Below are 22,686 nucleotides of genomic sequence, written 5' to 3' on the forward strand. Positions count from 1 at the left end.
AGCTAATACTTTGGGAAATTATTTCTGTGACACCAATGAGTGAATGCAGAACTAAACTAGCGACTCAACTACTATTTTTCTCAGAGGATGTCATTTACATAGTGTTGTTAGTGTATGAATAATACTCTATCACTAATCAGTTATGTGAAGGCAACACTTTCATACTCTGACACCTTCCTTCCCTCCTGTCCTCCACAGGTTGATGCTCCAGCTGCCTGAGGAAATGGGGTTAATGGCTGTAGCTGCTCGACAGACCCAGGGTAGAGGTCAGTTTCCACCACAGCGCTCGCTTTCTTTCTCGCTCTCTCTCTCCCTCACTTAGCTAGTACTCTTAAATTCACCTACATTGGTACATTTTTGTACCTCGTTCCGATGAATAACCTAAAGGTGGATTGTTACATCACGTCTCCTCTCACTGTCTTTTTGTGTGTTTTCTGTTGCGTTTTCCGTGTGTCAGGCCGCGGGGGGAATGCGTGGCTGAGTCCTCTGGGATGTGCTATGTTCAGTGTGCATGTGCAAGTGGCTGTGCGCTCCAGACTAGGCCAGAGGATCCCCTTCCTGCAGCACCTGGCTGCCCTGGCCGTGGTGGAGGCCGTACGCACCCTTCCCGGTTACCAGGTACAAACACTACGTACTGCTGCATGGTTACCACCAAGCTACACTATATATACAAAAGTATGTGGACACCCCTTCAAGTTAGTGGATTCGGCTATTTCAGCCACACCCGTTGCTGACAGGTGTATATAATCGAGCACACAGCCACGCAATCTCCATAGACAAACATTGGCAGTAGAATGGCCTTACTGAAGAGCTCAGTGACTTTCAAAGAGGCACTGTCATAGGATGCCACCTTTCCAACAAGTCAGTTCGTCACATTTCTGCCCTGCTAGAGCTGCCTAGGTCAACTGTAAGTGCTGTTATTGTGAAGTGGAAACGTCTAGGAGCAACAACGGCTCAGCTGCGAAGTGATAGACCACACAAGCTCACAGAACGGGACCATCGAGTGCTGAAGCACGTAGCGCGTAAAAATAATCTGTCCTCGGTTGCAACACTCACTACCAAGTTCCAAACTGCCTCTGCAAGCAACGTCAGCACAATAACTGTTAGTCGGGAGCTTCATGAAATGGGTTTCCATGGCCGAGCAGCCTCACACAAGCCTAAGATCACCATGAGTGGTGTAATGCTCGCCGCCATTGGACTCTGGAGCAGTGGAAACGCGTAATCTGGAGTGATGAATCACGCTTCACCATCTGGCAGTCCAACGGAAGAATCTGGGTTTGGCGGATGCCAGGAGAACACTACCTGCCCGAATGCATAGTGCCAACTGTAACGTTTGGTGTTTTTTATGGTGCGGGCTAGGCCCCTTAGTTCCAGTGAAGGGAAATCTTAATGCTACAACATACAATTACATTCTAGACGATTCTGTGCTTCCAACTTTGTGCCAACAGTTTGGGGAAGTTCCTGTTTCAGCATGACAATGCCCCCGTGCACAAAACGGGGTCCATACAGAAATGGTTTGTCGAGATCAGTGTGGAAGAACTTGGCTGGCCTGCACAGAGCCCTGACCTCAACCCCATCGAACAACTTTGGGATGAATTGGGACGCTGACTGCGAGCCAGGCGTTATCGCCCAACATCAGTGTCCGACCTCACTAATGCGCTTGTGGAAGCAAGTCCCTGCAGCAATGTTCCAACATCTAGTGGAAAGCCTTCCAGAAGAGTGGAGGCTGTTATAGCAACAAAGGGGGGACTAGCTCCGTATTAATGCCCATGATTTTGGAATGAGATGTTCGACGAGCAGGTGTCCACATACTTTTGGTCATGTAGTGTATCTCCAAGCTACAGCCATAGACCTGCCCTATCCCAATCAATGTCACTGAGGTTAACCTGTCATCACTAGAATACTTTACTTACTGCACTGATACATTTTCCATTGGGAGCGCTCCTTATGCCGAATAAAGGGCTCCAGTTTTCACACAGCTGTTTATGGCCAGTCAGGTGTCCCTCTTCTTGTTCTATTCAACGCAATGCACTTCCCTCTCCAAATGGATGGTGTGTCTAACTCACTGATCAAAAGGTTCTGTGCTAGAACTCTCCTTTCTCCCCCTCTCTCATTAAGCATCTATTTTACATGGTGTAAGGGCCCTATTATGCTTCCAGGTGTGTTTGTGTGTGTGAGAAAATATATGCGCTGCAGTGTGGGGGTCTGTGATGAGAAACACTCTGGTGTCACACTGCCCAGTTGTTTATGGGCTCTGGCCAGTCAGCCAAAGTGTAGAACAAGCCAATGCCTGGCACAGGAAGTATTACTGGACGTGAAGAAATAACAGCCAATGCTTTGCCTAAATATTTCTCTCTTAATCAAGACTAGAGGCCAGGTTTACATGTAGCTGGATATGCCATTTTTTTAGGTACTGTAGGCCTGTCAAAGCCATTGTAGACGTGTACCATGAGTTATGGGTAAATATAAACAGACATGGTTGCCGTTTTAAGCAATGTGCTGCAGATGAGGCAGAACCTAACCTTCAAAGCCGGCCATACTCAGAAGAGCTGTTCAGGTTGACAGACATACAGTATGGCATTTTGAACCCGTGGAGACGCTACATTTGCACAGTTATGTCATTTCTTGTACAGATTGGTTTTACAGACAGGGCATGTAAAACTATTAATTATTTCGATTTCTGTCTTAGCTTGTTCTAGACCTAACTATTTTCATGTATATCATGTTATGTCTTACATGTAATATTACATATTTGATTATTTAAGTGATAATTCCCTTGAAGCTGGTGTTTGGAGGATATATTGGCACGGTGTTGTTAGGCCCGAGACGAAGTCGAGGGCCGGCAAACCGTGCCAATATATCCTCCAAACACCGGCTTCGAGGGCATTATTACTTTTATACAACAGTTTACCAACATATTCAAATAAGATTGACATATTTTCATTAAAAACGTTATTTTGATGAATTTATTCATACTATTTTCTTCCTTCCACAAGATATAGTGCCGACCCAAATTCAGGGTTGCTACCCAAGCTGGCAGGTCATTCGTTCTATCGTTTCGGTTGCCAGAGACACGACCCAGTCGTTCAGTCTTTTTGTTCTATAACTATGGACACGACCCAGTCGTTCATTCTAAATGTTCCATTGGCGTACTGGCTGGCAACGTTCTTATCCCTTGCTTGCTAGCTAGCCAACTACGGCTTACTTACAGTCGCGTCAAACAGTGCAGCCAGAATAACAGCAAAGTAGCTGCATTTGCGTTTGTTTAAGCTGTTTTCTAGTGACATTTATTTGGATACATCCATAACAATGAGCTAATGATGCACGATTTCGCCTGGCATAGAAAATGTGCTATCTCATCAGGACACTGTTGTTCAGAGGAGCTAGCCAACAACACAACTAACACAATCACTTCAAACTGAAGCTGGAAAGACAGCAAACTAGCTGCACTTAGTTTCGTTTGACCTGTTTTCTATTGATAGTTCTTTGTATATATATCCATAAACATTATGCTGTTTCATGATTTCGACTGGCTGAGAAAAGCTGCCTGCCTGTCTGTCTCATCCCGACACGTTCGTTACTATGAGACAGCTGGAGATCGAATTTGAATATTGAAACAATGTTGCAAATGTCAGAGAGAGAGACAGGAAGGTTTATACAAATCTCCGTTGTTGAAAACGAAATGTTAGTATAAAAGAAATGTGAGATAATGTCTAGATGCTTTTTATAGTGGAAATCAAGTTCATAAATTGCCTGGCTGGGCTGATGAGACAGTGGATTGCGCAGTCAGATGGAACAGAGTAAATGGCTATTTTAACGTCAGATTTAGCCGGTGGTAACTTGAGGAATAGACACTGGCTGGAATGCGGTTTTAACCAATCAGCATTCAGGATTAGACCCACCCGTTGTATAAAAGTAGATACGGTATCGTGTACTATATCTCCGTATTTAATAGTACATTCATGTATTGATGTGTTACACCAGCATGTGTGATATAAAAGTGTATCTCAACGTCAGTTTTGGTCTCGTTGTAGGACATCGACCTAAGGGTGAAGTGGCCTAATGACATTTACTATGGTAACCTGATGAAGCTAGGAGGAGTGTTGGTGACATCAACAGTCATGGGACCAACCTTCCATCTCCTCATTGGTCAGAATCCTCTTCTACTTATGTTTATCCAAGTGCAGTATAATGGAGCTTCTGTTGAGGACTTAACCTGTTAACTTATAGAAAAAAACAGTGCTTTAATAAAATACCCTTTGTTATTCTTGGTGAAGTGTCTTCTCAATGAACGTCTTTAAACAATCTGCTTCTCCAGGCTGTGGCTTTAACGTCAGCAACAGCAACCCCACCATTGCCATTAACGACCTGGTGATGCAGCACAACCGAGAGCGCGGCACAAGCCTGGAGGCCCTTAGCTCAGCCCAGCTCATCGGCCGCACCCTCACCTCCCTGGAGCAGCTCATCTCTGACTTCCAGGAACGGGGGTCAGAGGCCGTCCTACCCCTCTACTACAAGAGATGGGTGCACAGGTAAGATAACTTGGATGGATATTATTTTATACTCGGTAGGCTACCTGTAAAATCTACTCAGCTCATAATATTAATTGTCATTCAAGAGGAACTTCTTTCCCACACAGACACAACAATACAAATCTCTCACGCTTCAGACATAACATGTAAACATGGGAATTGTGTTTACACTACATTGACCTTGCTGTGCTCTCCGTCCTGTCTCAGTGGGACCCAGGTGCGTCTGTGGAGTGAGGACGGCCCCCAGGCTGTCGTGGTGGGCCTCGACGACAACGGCTTCCTGCAGGTGCGCTCCGAGGAGCAGGGCGTGGTCTCCGTGCAGCCTGACGGCAACTCCTTCGACATGCTGAGGAACCTGGTGGTCACCAAGCAACGCTAGGACCCTGTAAGAATCCCTGTAGAGTAGCCCCACCTGGTTGCCTGAAGGGCATTTTAGCCAGGGGCATCATGAAAGAAAATTAGCCAGCTCCTATGTAGCTTGAGTTGGAGATACTCTAACTGTTTGTGAGATCTCACACAACTAATCTGCAAGGGAAAAATACAACTTACATTTTTTTTCTTGTTTTTTACTTGATAGAATAACTAATTGACCTATCTATCAATTACCTATCTGCAAGTAAAAATACTAATTTTCTCTTATTTTACTTGATAGATTGGCTGAAACGTATTGGGAGCCTAAAGCATCTGAAAATGTTTGTTAGGATGCCATCCCATGGTATTTAGGTAGCTTTTTAAAGTTGGCCTGTTTAGTGTAGTGCGGTGGTAATGGAATTACTTGAGTAGTTCATGTATTACTCCTGTCCATGAGTACCCCCAACAGCACACATTTTTGTTGTAGCCCCGGACAATTACACCTTTATTACATGATCAAATTATAGTTGGCAGCTACAGGATTTCTAAAATACAGTAGTTTATGAAGAATACAAAATGAGTTATTCACCGAACTCGCATATATTAAATTGTACAATAGCATAGGTTAGGTATCATTTACCAGTCATTTTGTGCAAAGGTTGTGAAGTCAAATTGTCAACACTGATTATTTCCTTTTGTAATGTAGTATTCCATGTAATATCTTTAGTTACAACACTCAAATGCTCTCGAGAAAGTGCTAGAGGTCGACAACAGTATTTTTTTCCAGAGGTGTTGACGCGAGGGCTATTAACATGTTAAAACACGTCTTTAACTTATCGCTTGGAAATGTACCAAATCTGCTTTGCGTAAAGACGTTGTGATGCTATATTGACATGGGAGGTCACACTTAGATGCAAATGTATTAATTGAGTGCAAACATGTTGTGATAGATTGCCCCGAAGGCTGGCACATATCCCAATTGCTGGACTGTTTAGCATTGGTCGCTACTGAGCTACGGGATAACCCAAGCCTGTTGCACTGAGTCATGTATTAACTTGTGTTATCATAGAACTCCATCAATTTAAGAACTATAAGTTCATATCACTTACTTTAAGCCTTGCGTTTTATGTTTTAGAGGTTAGATTGAGACCTTGTTTTTGTTACTCTTTAGGACAGGCATGCTGGATTGTATTCCTTACTTTAAGTTTCAGAGACTATAATTGATACTCAATGTCTAACATAAGATACATATTTGTAAGATAAAGAGGTGATCTGTATATTTTGATAACACACAATTGATGTAAAACATCAGCACTCTATAACTATGTAATTATGTGATAAAGGAATACTGGTTGCAGTCGTATGATAAAAAAACTGTTTGGTAAACTTATATATAAATATCAATTATATATCTTGTCATTCCAATAAGAGCTATTATTAAAAACCTATAATGAAATAAATGGAGATAACTGGACTTGGATTGTTCTTACTCTTACAATACTGTGTAGATGATGATACCTTTGCATGGGTATTAGGCAAAAGGTGTAGACACATGAACGAATGCGCCTAGAGCGGAATTGGCTTTCAAGTCTGCTTCAAAATAATGCTGTTTGCAACAACCCAATCTCCCATCTAAAGGCCTGTCATTGGACAACAAGAAGGGGCCTCTTAAACGAAGGGAGGTAGGGTTCCTATTGCTTTCTTTGCTCTGCTCTCCTTTCTCCATGCCCCTTGAACTGTCCTAAAGAGAAAGACACTGTTGATTGAGTCCAGCTTTGCCCAGCGGTGGGAGAGGGGGGTGGGGAAGCATATTCCCTCCCTCTCCCGGTGGGGGAGGGATGAGGTGTGGTAGAGCCCCTTGGTGCAGGTGGCCAGTGGGGATGGTGTGGGGGGGGGGGGGGGGGGCTCCTCCACTGTGTTGGGCTCATCCCAATGCTCCTAAATGACACCTAATTTGCCTTCAGCACCCACCTCAGGCCTTGTACTCGTCTCTGCCAGATGAGGTGAAAATATGCACGCAAGCTCCACAAACTGGACGCAGCCCTCACCTCATTACAAGCTCATTCCCCCCCTTTTCAGGTTTTAGTAAATGTACCGAATATGGTTTCATCAAAGTTTTAGCTGTGTGCTAACAGAGAATGTATTCAATGCAATGTTGAGGTATTTACAGTGCCTGGTTGTATGAATACTGTTACTTTTTGAGGAAACAACATGGTCCTCTGAACACTGTTGAAAACAACTGGCTTCCAATGTAGCGATTTTGATCAATGGAGATTTAGGTTTTAGCTGCACCGTGCTGATGTAGCTGATGGTGTGCGGGTGTACACTGGAGCATCAGCTGTAAAGACTCCGGAGTTTCTCAAACCTAAAGTTCATTAAGCAAATAGCTTACCTCTGGATCCATAAATGGCGCCGCCTCAATATCCTATTAAACAATTTCAGTGGCAGGTCTCAAGGGTCAAAATGGATCTATCCTCTTTAATATTGGCTGCATAATACCACATCTCAATCCAGCCTCCCCAGAGAGACAGCAAAGCCCTTTGGCTCACCTTCAAATATCAGAGCTTTTCTTCAAGAAAATCTAGACATGCCGTTTTAAAGGGTAGTAAGATCGGAATCCTTGGCTTCTATGTTTACACTAACTATATTCTATAAGTTATAGAAAACAGAATGAAGTGAAGGATGGAAGATTGAGAAAATAATGGTTGTCTGAGTGCTAATATGTGTGCTGAACTTTGTTTTACAAGCATTCTGCCATGTGTACTGGTTATGTAGGGAATAGTTGACTGATTTCATATCCCATCATGTGATGAAACCTAAAAGACTAGCAGGGAAAACAAGCATATGAAGTAGACATACTGTATTTACATCAACTTTGAAGTGGCTTTGAAAACTGGTGGAAGGTGCATTATTGCATTTGAATGTTTTTAGGCTTTATTTGAAACATGCAAATACCCAATGGTTACCTGTAATGGGTTTTTGGTGTTACATTTTACATTTTCTGACCTCTGAAATCCATAAAGCACAAATTACACTGTGGCTCCTTTAGGTTGCTTTAGAAATAACATGGGACCATTGTTGATATACTGTACATAACACTAATATGAGAATAATACAGTTTTTTATGGAAGTGCCTAATACTTTCAGAGCTTCTGCTAAGTTGTGTTTGAGTTTAGATGTTAACATGGAGTGTCTCCAGTGGTCCTTGGCTGTCATCGGACTGTGTAGATGTGGACCCCTGGCTGTGTGACTGGGGCTTGTCTAAATATCTCCCTGACCGTCTATATGTGCCCTAAGGGGAATGTGGAGGGGTGTATGGATAGTTCCTTGCAGTAATTGGGAGAACACACTCCCACATACAGACATTTGGAGGGCCCATGTGACCATGTTGATGGGATACAGGCAGGAGGACAAAAAGGTGTATTTCAAGATGACCTCATAGAAAGAAAGTAAGAAGGTTATTTATGTAACTATTATATAAAAGTGTTCCTCATTCGGACATATGACGTGATTGATATCACAGCAATGTCCATAGACCTCTTCAATAACCAGATGATATCCATGATGCATTCTGAGGAATAAAGAAGAGCTGAAAATAGAAACGGACAATGACTGTCTGGCAGGACATTTCATTTGAATTGTTTATTCAGAATGAAAGCAAACTACCTTGTTTTATTTCATTTCATTTCCCCCAATGCAGTTGATTTTTTTTCATTATACTTGTTAGACCCTGGTTTCCTTCATAAATAAGCAAGCTGCTATGTGTTGCACAATAATAAATATACACATTACGTTTCCGATCTCTGCCATGGGTAGAATAGACCAAATTAATTCCAACTTCAAAAGAGGGTGAAGGATATTTACCCTCATTCCTGTTTGCAAGACAGTGTTCACATTCAATACTTTTGTGACAAATTTTTCTGTTCATTATACAAGGTAAGGAGTGACAGCATTTATTATTTTCTGTTGGCATAACTTACACGTTCTCCTTTTTATGTTACTGTCATTAAAAAAAAGTGCATTGGAAACAGTTTGCACTTGAACTAGCTTGCAAATTGGGTTGAAACCATGTTACATGTAATCAAAATGCTGCTTTAGACCATTCTATAGTCTCTTCTTGTTCAGGTCTGTAGGATTGGTACCTCTATGAGTTACAACATTAGAGGGGTGTATTCTTCACAGGCAATTTGTACCTCAAATGATGTACCGTATGGCTCAAAGGTGATTGACGTCTTATCAAAAGAAATGGCTTTGAACTAGAACGTGACAATGCATTACATATGCTATTGGCTAAACAGTATGCCAAAAATATAATATATTCAAGAAACCTGAAATTACTGGCTGCTCCTTACAGGAGTCTGGCATTGGTTAATCTGTGTAGAAAGCATCGGGAAAAACAGAAATGGAGAGCCATGTTGAGGTCTTAACCAGACAGGGTCCCCAGAAAGTGACTTGACTTATGACCAAAAAGGCTGAAGCCTCAGGGTGTCTGTCCCTTCTTGACCTTCAACCCCGGCCTGTGTCACCTCTCGTTGGTGATGATGACGGACGTGCCGATGTAATGAGGGATCTCTTTGTGAGTCTCAGGGGAGGGGCTAGAGGCGGGGCTTTGGCTCTTGTAGCCATAAGAACCCATTTCATCGCCGCGGTAACCATAACTGTCCGTCAAATGGCCGAGGGCAGCGTAGGGCGGGGCCTGGAAGGAGCTGTGTTTGGCCAAGACGTGGTGGAGGTTCAAAGACACGTACGGCGCCTGGGCTGGCAGGCCTGCCCCAACTCCCACCCCCATCCCAACCCCAACTTCAACTCCTACCCCCATCCACATCCTCCTCTCCTCCTCCACCGCCTCAGCCTCCAGTAGCTTGGGGGTCCTCCGCTCTCCATTGCAGTCCGTGTGCTCCAAGGGGCCGGTGGCACTGTGGCTGTAGGGGGACTCCATCATACACAGCCTCCTGCGCTGCTCCAGCACCACCTGCATGGGGAAGGGCTGGACCAGGCCGTGGAGGGACCGGGACTGCTTACAGCTTGCCTTCCCCAGCACAGAGCTATTCAGCATGGGACAGGACAAAGGCTTCTCCCCTACTATGCAACCACCTCCCTCTGAGGCCTTGTGGAGGTGGTCTCGGTTGAACGGCAGCTTGCTGTCCTCTTTCGTGGCCTGTGACTGGGAGTGCAGGCGGTCCTCTGTGGTCTTCCTCTGGCCAAGCGTGTGATGCTCATAGGGCTCGTCCTTGAACCTGCTGTTAGAGCGCAGGGTCACGCAGCTGGAGAAGCCGTCATGGAGGGGTTCGCTGGGGGGATACCTCCTGCTCACCGTAGGGCCTGTAAAGAAATGAAATGCTACGGTGAGATTCAGACTAAAATGCTACAGTGAAACTGAGCTAAGACGAGGTCTTAAACAGCTGTAAGCTAAAAAACGTTACAACCCTGCTAATGGCAAGTCGTGAAGTACAAGTAAAATGACTGATTCTTTAGCTGTTTGACTGAATGTTGCTAAAATAGAATTAGCAGCCATTCATTACAGTTAGAGGATATAGCCAGACGCCTCTAGAAGTTGGGTTAGTCGCTGGTTTAAGACTTGCTGCCACACCAATCTGTCCCCTATACATTTTAAAATGATGGGGCACTACTACCACATAGCAATTCAATTGGTACAGCACTTTCAGTAATGGTGCAACAAATACAGCCTCTTACAAGGCAGACCTCAAAATATGTTAATGAGCCAGAAACAATACCATGTATCCACTAGTGGTCAAAAGGTTTCTGTATTCTGTGAGATTGAATTACAGTACCATTTGAAATATAGCAATTCTTTCCCTGCCCACAAATGTTCCCAGAATGCACCATCATTTAGAGTATGCTGCAGTAAAATGTTTCTCAGTGTTTGACTGTTGATAATACCCCAAATTACCATATACATTATAGTTTTCAGTTACAGTGTAGCATTTCTGGTTAAATGTAGCAATGCTAGTGTAAACTGATTTAAAAGCATGTAGAAAGAGCTCTGCGTTCCTCAGCGCTGATTGGAAGCTTGCGTTTCCCCATGCTTTTGACCCAGAGCCATACCGGAATATGCTATTGCAGTGGCAGTGGTGATGGCACATGATGCAGCAGAGGGCCTCAGGGTGTGACCAGGGTGGGTTTTGGCGTTGGCACAGCTCCAGCGCCCATCGCCCCCTCGACCCTGCAGGGAGCTGAGCAGCTGCTGGGCGGCCAGGCTGGGGGAAGGTGAGGCGGAAGAGGAACCCTGGGTGGGTCGCAACCTCCTCTGGGAGTCCGTGTGGGGTAGGTGTCCATATGGGTAGGGGAAGGAGAGGCCATACGGGGCGCTGATGCTACACAGGACCTCTCCAGCCTCTGGGCCTCCAGAGGGGCCAGAGCTCTGCCCCTGGCAGGGGGTCATAGGGTAGGGGGGGCTCTCCTTCCAGCCCTCTCCTTGGGGGGAGCAGTCCAGCTTGTTTGGGTGGTAGGTGCTGTTGGGCTGGAGGTGGAGGCAATAGACAACAGGTTATGGTGGTGTTGTTCTTTTCTATCAAAGACAGGCAATGAAGACAGTGTTGAGTACAGCTCATTTGTTGAGCTATGACAAAGAATCAAGTCACTTTGTTATATTTTTGGGATAACAATGAACAGAATATTTCATGAATTTTCAAGAGGAAAGTTCCTGATTGTGAATAGTGTCTCCTCTTTTTCCAAGCTGGCAAAACCAATTCATCCTAATATCTTAGTACATGTGAATGTACATTGTACAGGTATGTCAGCTACTGTATGTGCATATGAACTGTATTAGTAACTCGGTGTGAGGAGCAGTAGTCTTTAGTACCTGAGGGTAGGGGGCTGTTTTGAGTTTGCTCTTGATCTTGACTGCTTTGGTTTTAAGTTGTTTGCGGGGGTCCTGAAAGGAGGCCGGGCCACTCTTAAAGGCCAAGCTGGATTTGGCCGCTCGACTCTGCTCCTGAGACAGCTGCATGTCTTTATACTCCACGTCCCTGTGGCGAGACATATACATACAGCATAGAACAGCTTGGATAAGCATAACACACACACACACACACACACACACACACACACACACCGGGTGCACCACCTTACAAATTAGCTTGTGTTTCAAACCCAGACTTTCTGCCGCAAAATGTCCAAGACTATTAAATGGACGTTTTTTAGGTCGTGATTCAACTGTCCCAGCATCACTCAAGTCGAAAAGTGAAAGTGTTGACTCACGTCAGAACATAGTTGATGCTGACGATGCAGTGGGGTCTGGAGGAGCGGCTGTTGTGGACGATGGTGGCGTAGCTCTGCACCCACACCCAGCCCCCGTGCTTGGACAACATACGATAGTACTTAGTGGTGACCTGCCCTTTCACCAACACTGCAGAATAGGGAGGGGTGAGAGAGAAGAGGGAGGGGTGAGAGAGAACGATGGGGGTGAGAGATCAAATCACAGACTGCACTTTGCCTGAATAAAAGATTGAGGGAGAGAAAGAGAAGTGCACATACAGTTGAAGTCAGAAGTTTACATACACTTAGGTTGGAGTCATTAAAACTTGTTTTTCAACCACTCCACAAATTTCTTGTCAACAAACTATAGTTTTGGAAAGTCGGTTAGGCCATCTACTTTGTGCATGACACAAGTAATTTTTCCAACAATTGTTTACAGACAGATTATTTCACTTATATTTCACTGTATCACAATTCTAGTTGGTCAGAAGTTTAAATACGATGCGAAAAGTGCAAATCAATCCCAGGATAACAGCAAAGGACCTTGTGAAGATGCTGGAGGAAATAGGTACAAAAGTATCTATATCCACAGTAAAACGAGTCCTATATCGACATAACCTGAAAGGCCGCTCAGCAAGGAAGAAGCCACTGCTCCAAAACCACTATAAAAAAGCCAGACTACGGTTTGCAACTGCACATGGGGACAAAGATCGTACTTTTTGGAGAAATGTCCTCTGGTCTGATGAAACAAAAATAGAACTGTTTGGCCATAATGACCATCGTTATGTTTGGAGGAAAAAGGGAGTTGCTTGCAAGCCGAAGAACACCATCCCAACCGTGAAGCACGGGGGTGGCAGCATCATGCTGTGGGGGTGCTTTGCTGCAGGAGGGACTGGTGCACTTCACAAAATAGATGACATCATGAGGAAGGAAAATTATGTGGATATATTGAAGCAACATCTCAAGACATCAGTCAGGAAGTAAAAGCTTGGTCGCAAATGGGCCTTCCGAATGGACAATGACCCCAAGCATACTTCCAAAGTTGTGGCAAAATGGCTTAAGGACAACAAAGTCAAGGTATTGGAATGGCCATCACAAAGCCCTGACCTCAATCCTATAGCAAATGTGTGGGCAGAACTGAAAAGCGTGTGCGAGCAAGGAGGCCTACAAACCTGGCTCTGTTACACCAGCTCTGTCAGGAGGAATGGGCCAAAATTCACCCAACTTATTGTGGGAAGCTTGTGGAAGGCTACCCGAAACGTTTGACCCAAGTTAAACAATTTAAAGGCAATGCTACCAAATACTAATTGAGTGTATGCAAACTTCTGACCCACTGGGAACGTGATGAAAGAAATAAAAGCTGAAATAAATAATTCTCTCTACTATTATTGTCACATTTCACATTCTTAAAATAAAGTGGTGATCCTAACTGACCTAAGACAGGGAATTTTTATGTCAGGAATTGTGAAAAACTGAGTTTAAATGTATTTGGCTAAGGTGTATGTAAACTTCCGACTTCAACTGTAGCTATAGAATGCAGACAGAATGCTTGGGAGAGAGTGACTGCAAAAGGCTCAATTCCATTGACATACTCAGGAATACCTTGAATCATGATTACTGTATCATTTTTATTCTCCTCTGCAAGCATATTCTGTGAGAAACTCCACAGTTGCCACTTATAGAAACCCTAGCCCTCTCAAGGAGAGTGTGGGTTGTTTAGCTAGAAGTGTCACAATGTGGCCACAGAGGGGGACTGACTCACAGAGGTGGTGAGCGAAGCGTAGATGGAATACGTCACAGCCGTGCACGTGGTGGTATAGTGTCTTCTCGATCAGGTCCTGGGGTTCGTATCCCGTCAACTCAGCCACCCTTGAAACCAGAGGTCAGGAGTCAAAAATAAAACATTTTAAATCATGATTTTCAGATCCTTTGTTATGTTTGTCTTTTTCTTTTAATTAAATGTTTTATGTCTCATTTTACATACAGTGTATATTTTTTCCCCTCCCTCCCTCCCTCCCTCCCTCCCTCCCTCCCTCCCTCCCTCCCTCCCTCCCTCCCTCCCTCCCATACCTGGAGTCCAGGAAGATGAGCTTGAGGTCCAGGCTGGCCCTAAACATGAACATGTTGCTATGGAGCTTGATCTCTGTGATACCACTGGGAGGCAGGGAGTGGCCCACCGCCACCAGACCCACGATCTGATAACACGAGTCAAACAGCGCCATGTCCATCACGTACTGACGGATCTTCAAATAGCCACTGCAGTGGATCACCTGGGGAGCAGAGAAATGAGAGGGGCTTTACACAGCAATATAGAGATAGATACAGATACATACATAGATATAGCTAGACAGAGAGGCTTTACACCTTGCCTTATGTGTCCTGAATGTGGTTTTGTGTCCACATTTAGGTGGATCCGAGAGATAGATACAGTAGATTGAGATACAACATTGTTGGTAATGCAGCAAACTTACTCTCACTCACTCCGCAAAAGCAAGAGCAGGCTCAACCCTCAGCCTGCACCCCACTAAGTGCCCCTCTCCATCCCCCCCTCCTCCACTGCTCCCCTCCAGCCCTCCATCCCTGGAACAGCCACGTGCCTAGATGCTAATGCCGCTATTTATCTTCTTCACTTCCTGTTTACCTAAGCCTGCGCGGGCCTCGTCCGGCCATTCAGTAGCGGTCTCCCAGTTCACACAGATGATTTATTCCACTACTTAACATAAGCGGCTTGTTTATTGCCAATGTAAATTTACAACAGATCTCAATTGCAATCTGCTAGGTGATTTATATTATAGGGGAAGAGGGGAAGAGAGGGAAGAAGTAGGGAGTGAAGAATATAGCCGTTGCATCCAGAGAGGAGGATGGTGGAGGAACGACTGTGGACTGTGTGGACTGTGTTTTAGAAGAGGTAGTTGTTGTTGGAGATTTGAGTGAGTCAAGTGGAAATGCTGCAGCTGCTGAGATTCTCAGACAAACAATATGCAGTTTCAAATAACCTGTTAACACTATTAACACTATAATAACATTGTAGCCTCAATAGAACAGAAAAATAATCATCTCAAAATAGTAGAAATAGAATAAATATTTGTTTTTAACTGATGCATTTCAATTGTAGGTGTTTAATTTGAATTAGCTACTTTCTCTCTTATATTGATATTCATGAAATGTTTACTACTTCCAGAGACACAGATTATCATGGAATACAGTAACCAAAAAATGTGATTTCAAATATTTAATTTCATTATAGTAGTACCTTATATCCTCCACAAGTCAGTCCTGCATTACGCTTGGCCAACACACACTTCATCCTCAGGAAAAAAGAGCGCTCAATTTCGTACTCTATAACGCACACACACACACACACACACACACACACACACACACACACACACACACACACACACACACACACACAGAGAGAGAGAGGAGAGTGACTATAAGCACATGTTTCATGTTTTGTGTGGACCCCAGGAAGAGTAACTGCTGCTTTCGCAACAGCTAATGGGGATCCTAATAAATACCAAATACCAAATAAAGCAGCAGATGTGGATGTGGTTAGCCCAAGTGTGTGTGTGTGTGTGTGTGTGCGTGCGTGCGTGCGTGCGTGCGTGCGTGCGTGCGTGTGTGTGTGTGTGTGTGGGGGGGAGGGTCTTATTAAACTCCCCCAAAGACGGTACTCCACAGCATGTCGAGTACTGTTATCACGTAAGGCTTAACATGCTGCTCCTAGAAGAAGATAATGAAAACCTGCCTGCTGCTCTGAGCAGAGTGGCTGCCTGGGTATTGCCTTGTATTATGTATCATGGTGCTACACATTGTACTTTGTACACAAGTACTATGTTGTTATAGCTGCCTTCCTTCTTACGGAAGAGGTAGACATTGAAGTAGCAACACTGTTGCTTATAAACATACAGAGAGTTGAGTACATTTTGCATGAGGGAAAATCGTGATCAACTGACTGTTGGTTCGGAGAGAGAGAGAAGAAAGGAAGTAGAAAGGGAAAGGGAAGGGAGAAAAAGGTGAAAAGGAGAGAAATAGGTGAAAAGGAGAGAAAAAGCGAGAGAAAGAAAGACAGAGACAGAAAGAATAAGAAAGACAGAAATAGAGGGAGAAAAAATGAGAAAGAGAAAAAATAAAAGGTTAGTGAATAAATCAAGCATGTTAGGCACCTTGCAGGAAGTGATGATGGAGGGGCTGATGGGCACTGAGCACGGCTGTCATCTCATCATGGTCTGATGGGTGGATGTACTCAAATATACTGTTACCCGTCAGCTCCACCTGACACAAACAAATCAATCAATTACTTCACATGAAGTTTCATCAGCCTGAAATTTGAGAAAAAGACAAGTTACATTATATATGTTAGAGACCAACATATAATTTCTTCAATGACTTGTCATCCCTAACAGTGAAGAAGACAGAGTCTTTTTGAATGGTATTTTGAGGTCTTTTGATCATTTAGCAGGATGATACTCTGTCATTACAAGGGATTACATTATCAAAGAGAAATGCCTATTGAAGGGGGACACTGACACTGACGGTGTGTGTGTGTGTGTGTGTGTGTGCTTGTGCTTGTGCCTGCATGCGTACATGCATATGTGTTGGAAGTGAGAAGGGGGGCAAATCTCTTGCCACCCCTGAAATTGATCTCTGCATCACTTTCAGCTCCGCCTCAAAGGCGAATGATGTCAGGAAACACTAGGGTTAATTTATGAAATAACCAATAATTTGCATGACAACACAGAACACTGTCCAGGCTCCTCTCTGATCTATTTTACCTCCCAAATTTGGGGGCTGGGTCACTCAGCGAGCGGGTCACTGCTCCCCACTTCAACGACAAATTGGTTTCTTCATAGTGTGAAGTTAGGCTGGAGTAATCCATGCTTTGTAGTGAGAGAGCATTGGGACTGATAATAGGGGACTGCTCTGCTTTTTGGTGTCACAGAAATGGTGTTCAGGAGCAAGAAGTGAAATGTGTGTGTCAGTGGAGGCTCCTCAGAGAAGGAAGGGGAGGACCATCCTCCTCAGTGAATTTAATAAAATTAACACTACAGTTCAAAAGTTTGGGGTCACTTAGAAATGTCCTTGTTTTCGAACGAAAACAAAAAAATGTGTCAATTAAAATAACATCAAATTGATCAGAAATACGGTGTAGACATTGTTAATGTTGTAAATGGCTATTGTAGCAGGAAACTGCTGATTTTTAATGGAATATCTACATAGGCGTACAGAGGCCCATTATCAGCAACCATCAGTCCTGTGTTCCAATGGCACGTTGTGTTTGCTAATCCAAGTTTATCATTTTAAAAGGCTAATTGATCATTAGAAAACCCTTTTGCAATTATGTTAGCACAGCTGAAAACGGTTGTGCTGATTAAAGAAGCAATAAAACTGGCCTTCTTGAGACTAGTTGAGTATCTGGAGCATCAGCAATTGTGGGTTCGAATACAGGCTCAAAATGGCCAGAAACAAATAACTTTCTTCTGAAACTCGTCAGTCTATTCTTGTTCTGAGAAATGAAGGCTATTCCATGCGAGAAATTGGCAAAAAACTGAAGATCTCGTACAACGCTGTGTACTACTCCCTTCACAGAACAGCGCAAACTGGCTCTAACCAGAATAGAAAGAGGAGTGGGAGGCCCCGGTGCACAACTGAGCAAGAGGACAAATACATTAGTGTGTCTAGTTTGAGAAACAGACGCCTCACAGGTCCTCAACTGGCAGCTTCATTAAATAGTACTCGCAAAACACCAGTCTCAACATCAACAGTGAAGAGGCGACTCCGGGATGCTGACCTTCTAGGCAGAGTTGCAAAGAAAAAGCCATATCTCAGACTGCCGATCTTAATCTTTTATTTTTATTGGCCAGTCTGAGATATGACTTTTTCTTTGCAACTCTGCCTAGAAGGTCAGCATCCCGGAGTCACCTCTTCACAACACAACGTGCCATTGGAACACAGGACTGATGGTTGCTGATAATGGGCCTCTGTACGCCTATGTAGATATTCCATAAAAAAATCAGCCATTTCCAGCTACAATAGCCATTTACAACATTAACAATGTCTACACTGTATTTCTGATCAATTTGATGTTATTTTAATGGACACATTTTTTTTGCTTTCTTTCGAAAACAGGGTCATTTCTAAGTGACCCCAAACTTTTGAACGGTAGTGTAAGTTGTAAAACATTTAAAAGGTTATCCTTTTTAGATAAAACTATACTAAATATAATCACGTCACCAAATAATTGATTAAAACACACTACTTTGCAAAGAAGGTCTACAGTAGCCTCAACAGCACTCTGTAGGGTGGCACCATTGTGTAGCCGGAGGACAGCTAGCTTTCATCCTCCTCTTGGTACATTGACTTCAATACAAAACCTAGGAGGTTCATGGTTCTCACACCCTTCCATAGACTTACACGGTAATTATGATAACTTCCGGAGGACATCCTCCAGCCTATCAGAGCTCTTGCAGCATGAACTGACATGTTGTCCACCCAACCAAAGGATCAGATAATTAATCTAGTACTGAAAGCTACAGCTAGCTAGCACTGCAGTGTATAAAATGTGGTGAGTAGTTGACTCAAAGAGAAAGACAATAATTGCACAGTTTTGAACAAATTAATATCTTCCAAAATGAATGAGAAGCAAGAGAGAAATAGAGATTGTCATTTTTTTCACTTTCAGTTTCACTTACTTAGCTAGCAAATGCAGCTAGCTAGTTTAGCATATTGAAACACCCTGCTCAAACAGAGGATGCTATGTTAGCTAGCTGGCTATGACTTTCCAACAACACTGGAACTCTTCCAAGCTTTTGGTATTACTAATTTATTGCCACCGGGGCCCGCCAGTGTAACTGCTTACTGACTGTACGCTGTAACATTACTGCATGACTGTAGCGGGTTTACTAACGCGTTAGTGCTATTAGCTATGCTGACTATGACGTTACTTTAGCGAATATGGTGACAACAATGTAGGCTGTGTGTAGCGGTTTGGTTTGGAAAGGTTTTTTCTCCTGGTCACATACAGCTGATGTGTTGTGCATTGAAGTCCACAAGCGAAGGGAAGAGAGCACAAAAATGCGAGAAAGAATACAACGTGGCTGCTATGAAAGTGAATTGTGTTTACGCGTGATCAGGAGTGTATTCATTCCGCCGATTCTGTTGAAAAACGCTTCTTAAAAACGGAAGCAAACGGAACAAAACGGGGCTAAACATACCCTAATTTGTCCAATATAAACTCTTGTTTGCAACTGCAGGCAAGAGTGCGTAAGGCGGTATTGAATTTCACTCTCTGTCCATGACTCACTGTCTGTCACCTCAAATTTGTCTCTCGACGTGTGCACCTACGTTGTAAACTTTCATTCATAGGCTAGGTTGTAGCAACCTCATGATGGGTATAGGGAAAATGTAAGTATCATGTAGTAGTCTAAACCTATCGCTGTTACAATGAACTGGGTGAATGGAATATGAATGAGAGTCATCCAATATGCAGTAACAGAAATAAGGCCATGCTCATGACAAAATAATCGCCCCTCATCTTAAAAGGCACTGACCGCCACTGGTGTGTAAAAGCACCAATGTAAGTTAAGAAATGTGGATTACTGATACTTAACAGGCATCTAGATTTTACAATGGAGGATGGGTTAACCTCAATGTAAAAACAGAGGCATTCTCAACAGACTCTGTTTTCTCTTTTACAGTTAATTTTAAAACGACACTAACCTTAGCCAACTAAACACACACACACACAAACACACACTGACACTGACTTGCACCGGCTCTGCACACTCACTGGACTCTACCCACACACTCACACATTCTACACTGACACTCCAACACACACAAATATACACACACACACACAAGATATCAACAAAAGTGGATGGTCCATTTGAATAAGCTTGACAGCGTGCACAGGTGTGCACAAGCATAATTTACATCAGGCCTGCGTGCAAGAGCACCACATTCAGAGTGGGTGGTTGGGTTGTTTTTATTGGATTTAGATTTTGCTGTTGCTCAGCCCCCCTGTTTCTGAGCACAGCGGTCAATGTGTCTGTCCAAGTTTGCTTAGGGGAGGTACATTCAAGACATCAGCATTTCTGTTTGCTATCCACAGCTCAGTACACAATCTCTTTACATGAGTGCAGTGTTAGGATGACAGCGGTTCCCTACTTTAGGTTCTGGACAGTTTCATAAGCAGAACACCCCTATACTGTAAGTAGCTCAACTAAAATCAATGTGGGCCCCTCCATTTTTTAAAAACTGCTTCATAAAATAGTTATTTTGTTCAGGCCCACTACTTCTAGGGCACCCCTCAAAATCAATGTTCTACCCTTAAATATATATTGCAGCATTTCTGTCACTTGCCTTGTATGTTTTGGAAAGTGAACCAGATAGAATGACTGTATGCTGAAAGTAGAGACCAAGAGTATACGCATCAGAGACAGTTCTTAAACCTCTGTTTTGAGGGAGGCTGCCGCTGACTCCATTTTGCTATTCTCAGTAACAGCGTGTGAATAATGAGATGATTCAGTGGGAGTTCACGTGTGGAGAGGGTTAGATAGACAGAGCATCTCTCTCTGGGGGAACAGCAATACTGATGAAATGGGCTTGTCAAGCAGCGAAGCCCACTCCTGAGTACTGATCACACTGTCATAATGGAATATATATAAGTCAAACCAGCAACGATACACTGCTTCTCACTCAAACTGCCTGGATCTCAGTTAAGGCAGGGTAAACAGATTACACTATATACAGTATACAAAAGTATGTGAGTCTCCTGAGTGGCGCAGTGGTCTAAGGCACTGCATCGCAGTGCTAACTGTGCCACTAGAGATCCTGGTTCGGATCCTGGTTCGAATCCAGGCTCTGTCGCAGCCGGCCGCGACCGGGAGACTCATGGACGGCACACAATTGGCCCAGTGTTGTCCAGGGTAAGGGAGGGAATGGCCGGCAGGGATGTAGCTCAGTTGATAGAGCATGGCGTTTGCAACGCCAGGGTTGTGGGTTCGATTCCCACGGGGGGCCAGTGTAAAAAAAAGATATATGTATTCACTAACTGTAAGTCGCTCTGGATAAGAGCGTCTGCAAAATGACTTAAATGTTAACTGTATGTGGATCAAATGATTGGATTCGGCTATTTCAGCCACACCCGTTGCTGACAGGTGTATAAAATTGAGCACACTGCCATGCAATCTCCATAGACAAACATTGGCAGTAGAATGGCCTTACTGAAGAGCTCAGTGACTTTCAACTTGGCACCTTTCCAACAAGTCAGTTCGTCTAGTGCTGTTATTGTGAAGTGGAAATATCTAGGAGCAACAACGGCTCAGCCGCGAAGTGGGAGGCCACACAAGCGCACAGAAAAGGACTGCTGAGTGCTGAAATGCGTAAAAATTGTCTGTCCTCGGTTGCAACACTCACTACCGAGTTCCAAACTGCCTCTGGAAGCAATGTCAGCACAAGAACTGTTTGTCGTGAGCATCATGAAATGGGTTTCCATGGCCGAGCAACCGCACACAAGCCTAAGATCACCATGTGCAATGCCAAGCGTCGGCTGGAGTGGTGTAAAGCTCGCTGCCATTGGACTCTGGAGCAGTGGAAACACATTCTCTGGAGTGATGAATTACGCTTTACCATCTGGCAGTACGACGGACAAATCTGGGTTTGGCGGATGCGAGGAGAACGCTACCTGCCTGAATGCACAGTGCCAACTGTAAAGTTTGGTGGAGGAGGAATAAGGGTCTGTGGCTGTTTCTCATGGTTTGGGCTAGGCCCCTTAGTTCCAGTGAAGGTAAATCTTAACACTACAGCATACAATTACATTGTAGATGATTCTGTGCTTCCAACTTTGTGGCAACAGTTTGGGGATGGCCCTTTCCTGTTTCAGCATGACAATGCCCCCATGCACAAAGCGAGGTCCATACAGAAATGGTTTGTCGAGATCGGTGAGGAAGAACTTGACTGGCCTGCACAGAGCCCTGACCTCAACTCCATCGAACACCTTTGGGATGAATTGGAACGCAGACTGCGAGCCAGGCCTAATCGCCCAACTTCAGTGCCCGACCTCACTAATTATCTTGTGGCTGAATGGAAGCAAGTCCCCGCAGCAATGTTCCAACATCTAGTGGAAAGCCTTCCCATATTAATGCCCATGATTTTGGAATGAAATGTTCGACGTGCACTTACACACATACACATATACACATATACACACACACACTCACACACAATGTGCCAGACACTAACGTACATGCAAAACACAAAAATCTTCTTTGATGTCCAGCAAAGTTGATGATGACGTTGCTCCATTGAGAGAGGGTGCAGGGAGGAGGACACACACCGGACCGTTCTAAAATAATGTCTTCAACCGGGCTAGCTGAAGTTCCAACAGCTAACAGGCGTCAGTGCTATCTAACACCCCCCAGAGTGACAAGTGAGAAGCAATAGCTAGCTAAGCTAACCTTAAATATTAGCATGGGATGAGCTACTGTTTTCGCTGTGTCATACACCAATGCTACACTCACAGCATAAAAAGATGGAGGTTTTCGCACGTCCCAAATTGTAGGGTGTCCAATCAAAAACG

General features: G+C 44.0%; 2 protein-coding genes across 4 annotated transcripts in view; one reads left to right on the plus strand and one right to left on the minus strand.

Annotated features, from left to right (window-relative positions):
- Positions 1 to 6,357, plus strand: part of LOC121551977 (biotin--protein ligase) — a 37,921-nt gene extending 31,564 nt beyond the window's left edge. For 2 of the 3 annotated variants that reach the window (XM_041864659.1, XM_041864660.1), the window contains 5 exons: positions 199 to 266; positions 458 to 618; positions 4,035 to 4,149; positions 4,319 to 4,532; positions 4,740 to 6,357. In XM_041864659.1, the coding sequence (XP_041720593.1) occupies positions 199 to 266; positions 458 to 618; positions 4,035 to 4,149; positions 4,319 to 4,532; positions 4,740 to 4,911 (730 nt within the window). In that variant the 3' untranslated portion in view covers positions 4,912 to 6,357. Of the gene's footprint in view, positions 1 to 198; positions 267 to 457; positions 619 to 4,034; positions 4,150 to 4,318; positions 4,533 to 4,739 lie in introns of those variants that run through there. The other variant, XM_041864661.2, reaches the window with a different exon arrangement.
- Positions 6,358 to 9,405: 3,048 nt separating this feature from the next.
- The window catches only part of LOC121550624 (single-minded homolog 2-like), a 29,410-nt gene continuing 16,129 nt past the window's right edge, over positions 9,406 to 22,686 (minus strand). The window contains exons 4-11 of the mRNA XM_041862952.2: positions 16,271 to 16,379; positions 15,355 to 15,440; positions 14,172 to 14,371; positions 13,864 to 13,970; positions 12,105 to 12,252; positions 11,707 to 11,872; positions 10,950 to 11,364; positions 9,406 to 10,205 (exon numbers count right to left, since the gene is read on the minus strand). Of these exons, the coding sequence (XP_041718886.2) occupies positions 9,406 to 10,205; positions 10,950 to 11,364; positions 11,707 to 11,872; positions 12,105 to 12,252; positions 13,864 to 13,970; positions 14,172 to 14,371; positions 15,355 to 15,440; positions 16,271 to 16,379 (2,031 nt within the window). The remainder of the gene's footprint in view (positions 10,206 to 10,949; positions 11,365 to 11,706; positions 11,873 to 12,104; positions 12,253 to 13,863; positions 13,971 to 14,171; positions 14,372 to 15,354; positions 15,441 to 16,270; positions 16,380 to 22,686) is intronic.

Source organism: Coregonus clupeaformis, chromosome 35 (assembly GCF_020615455.1).
Source record: "Coregonus clupeaformis isolate EN_2021a chromosome 35, ASM2061545v1, whole genome shotgun sequence".
Classification (NCBI taxonomy): Eukaryota; Metazoa; Chordata; class Actinopteri; order Salmoniformes; family Salmonidae; genus Coregonus; species Coregonus clupeaformis.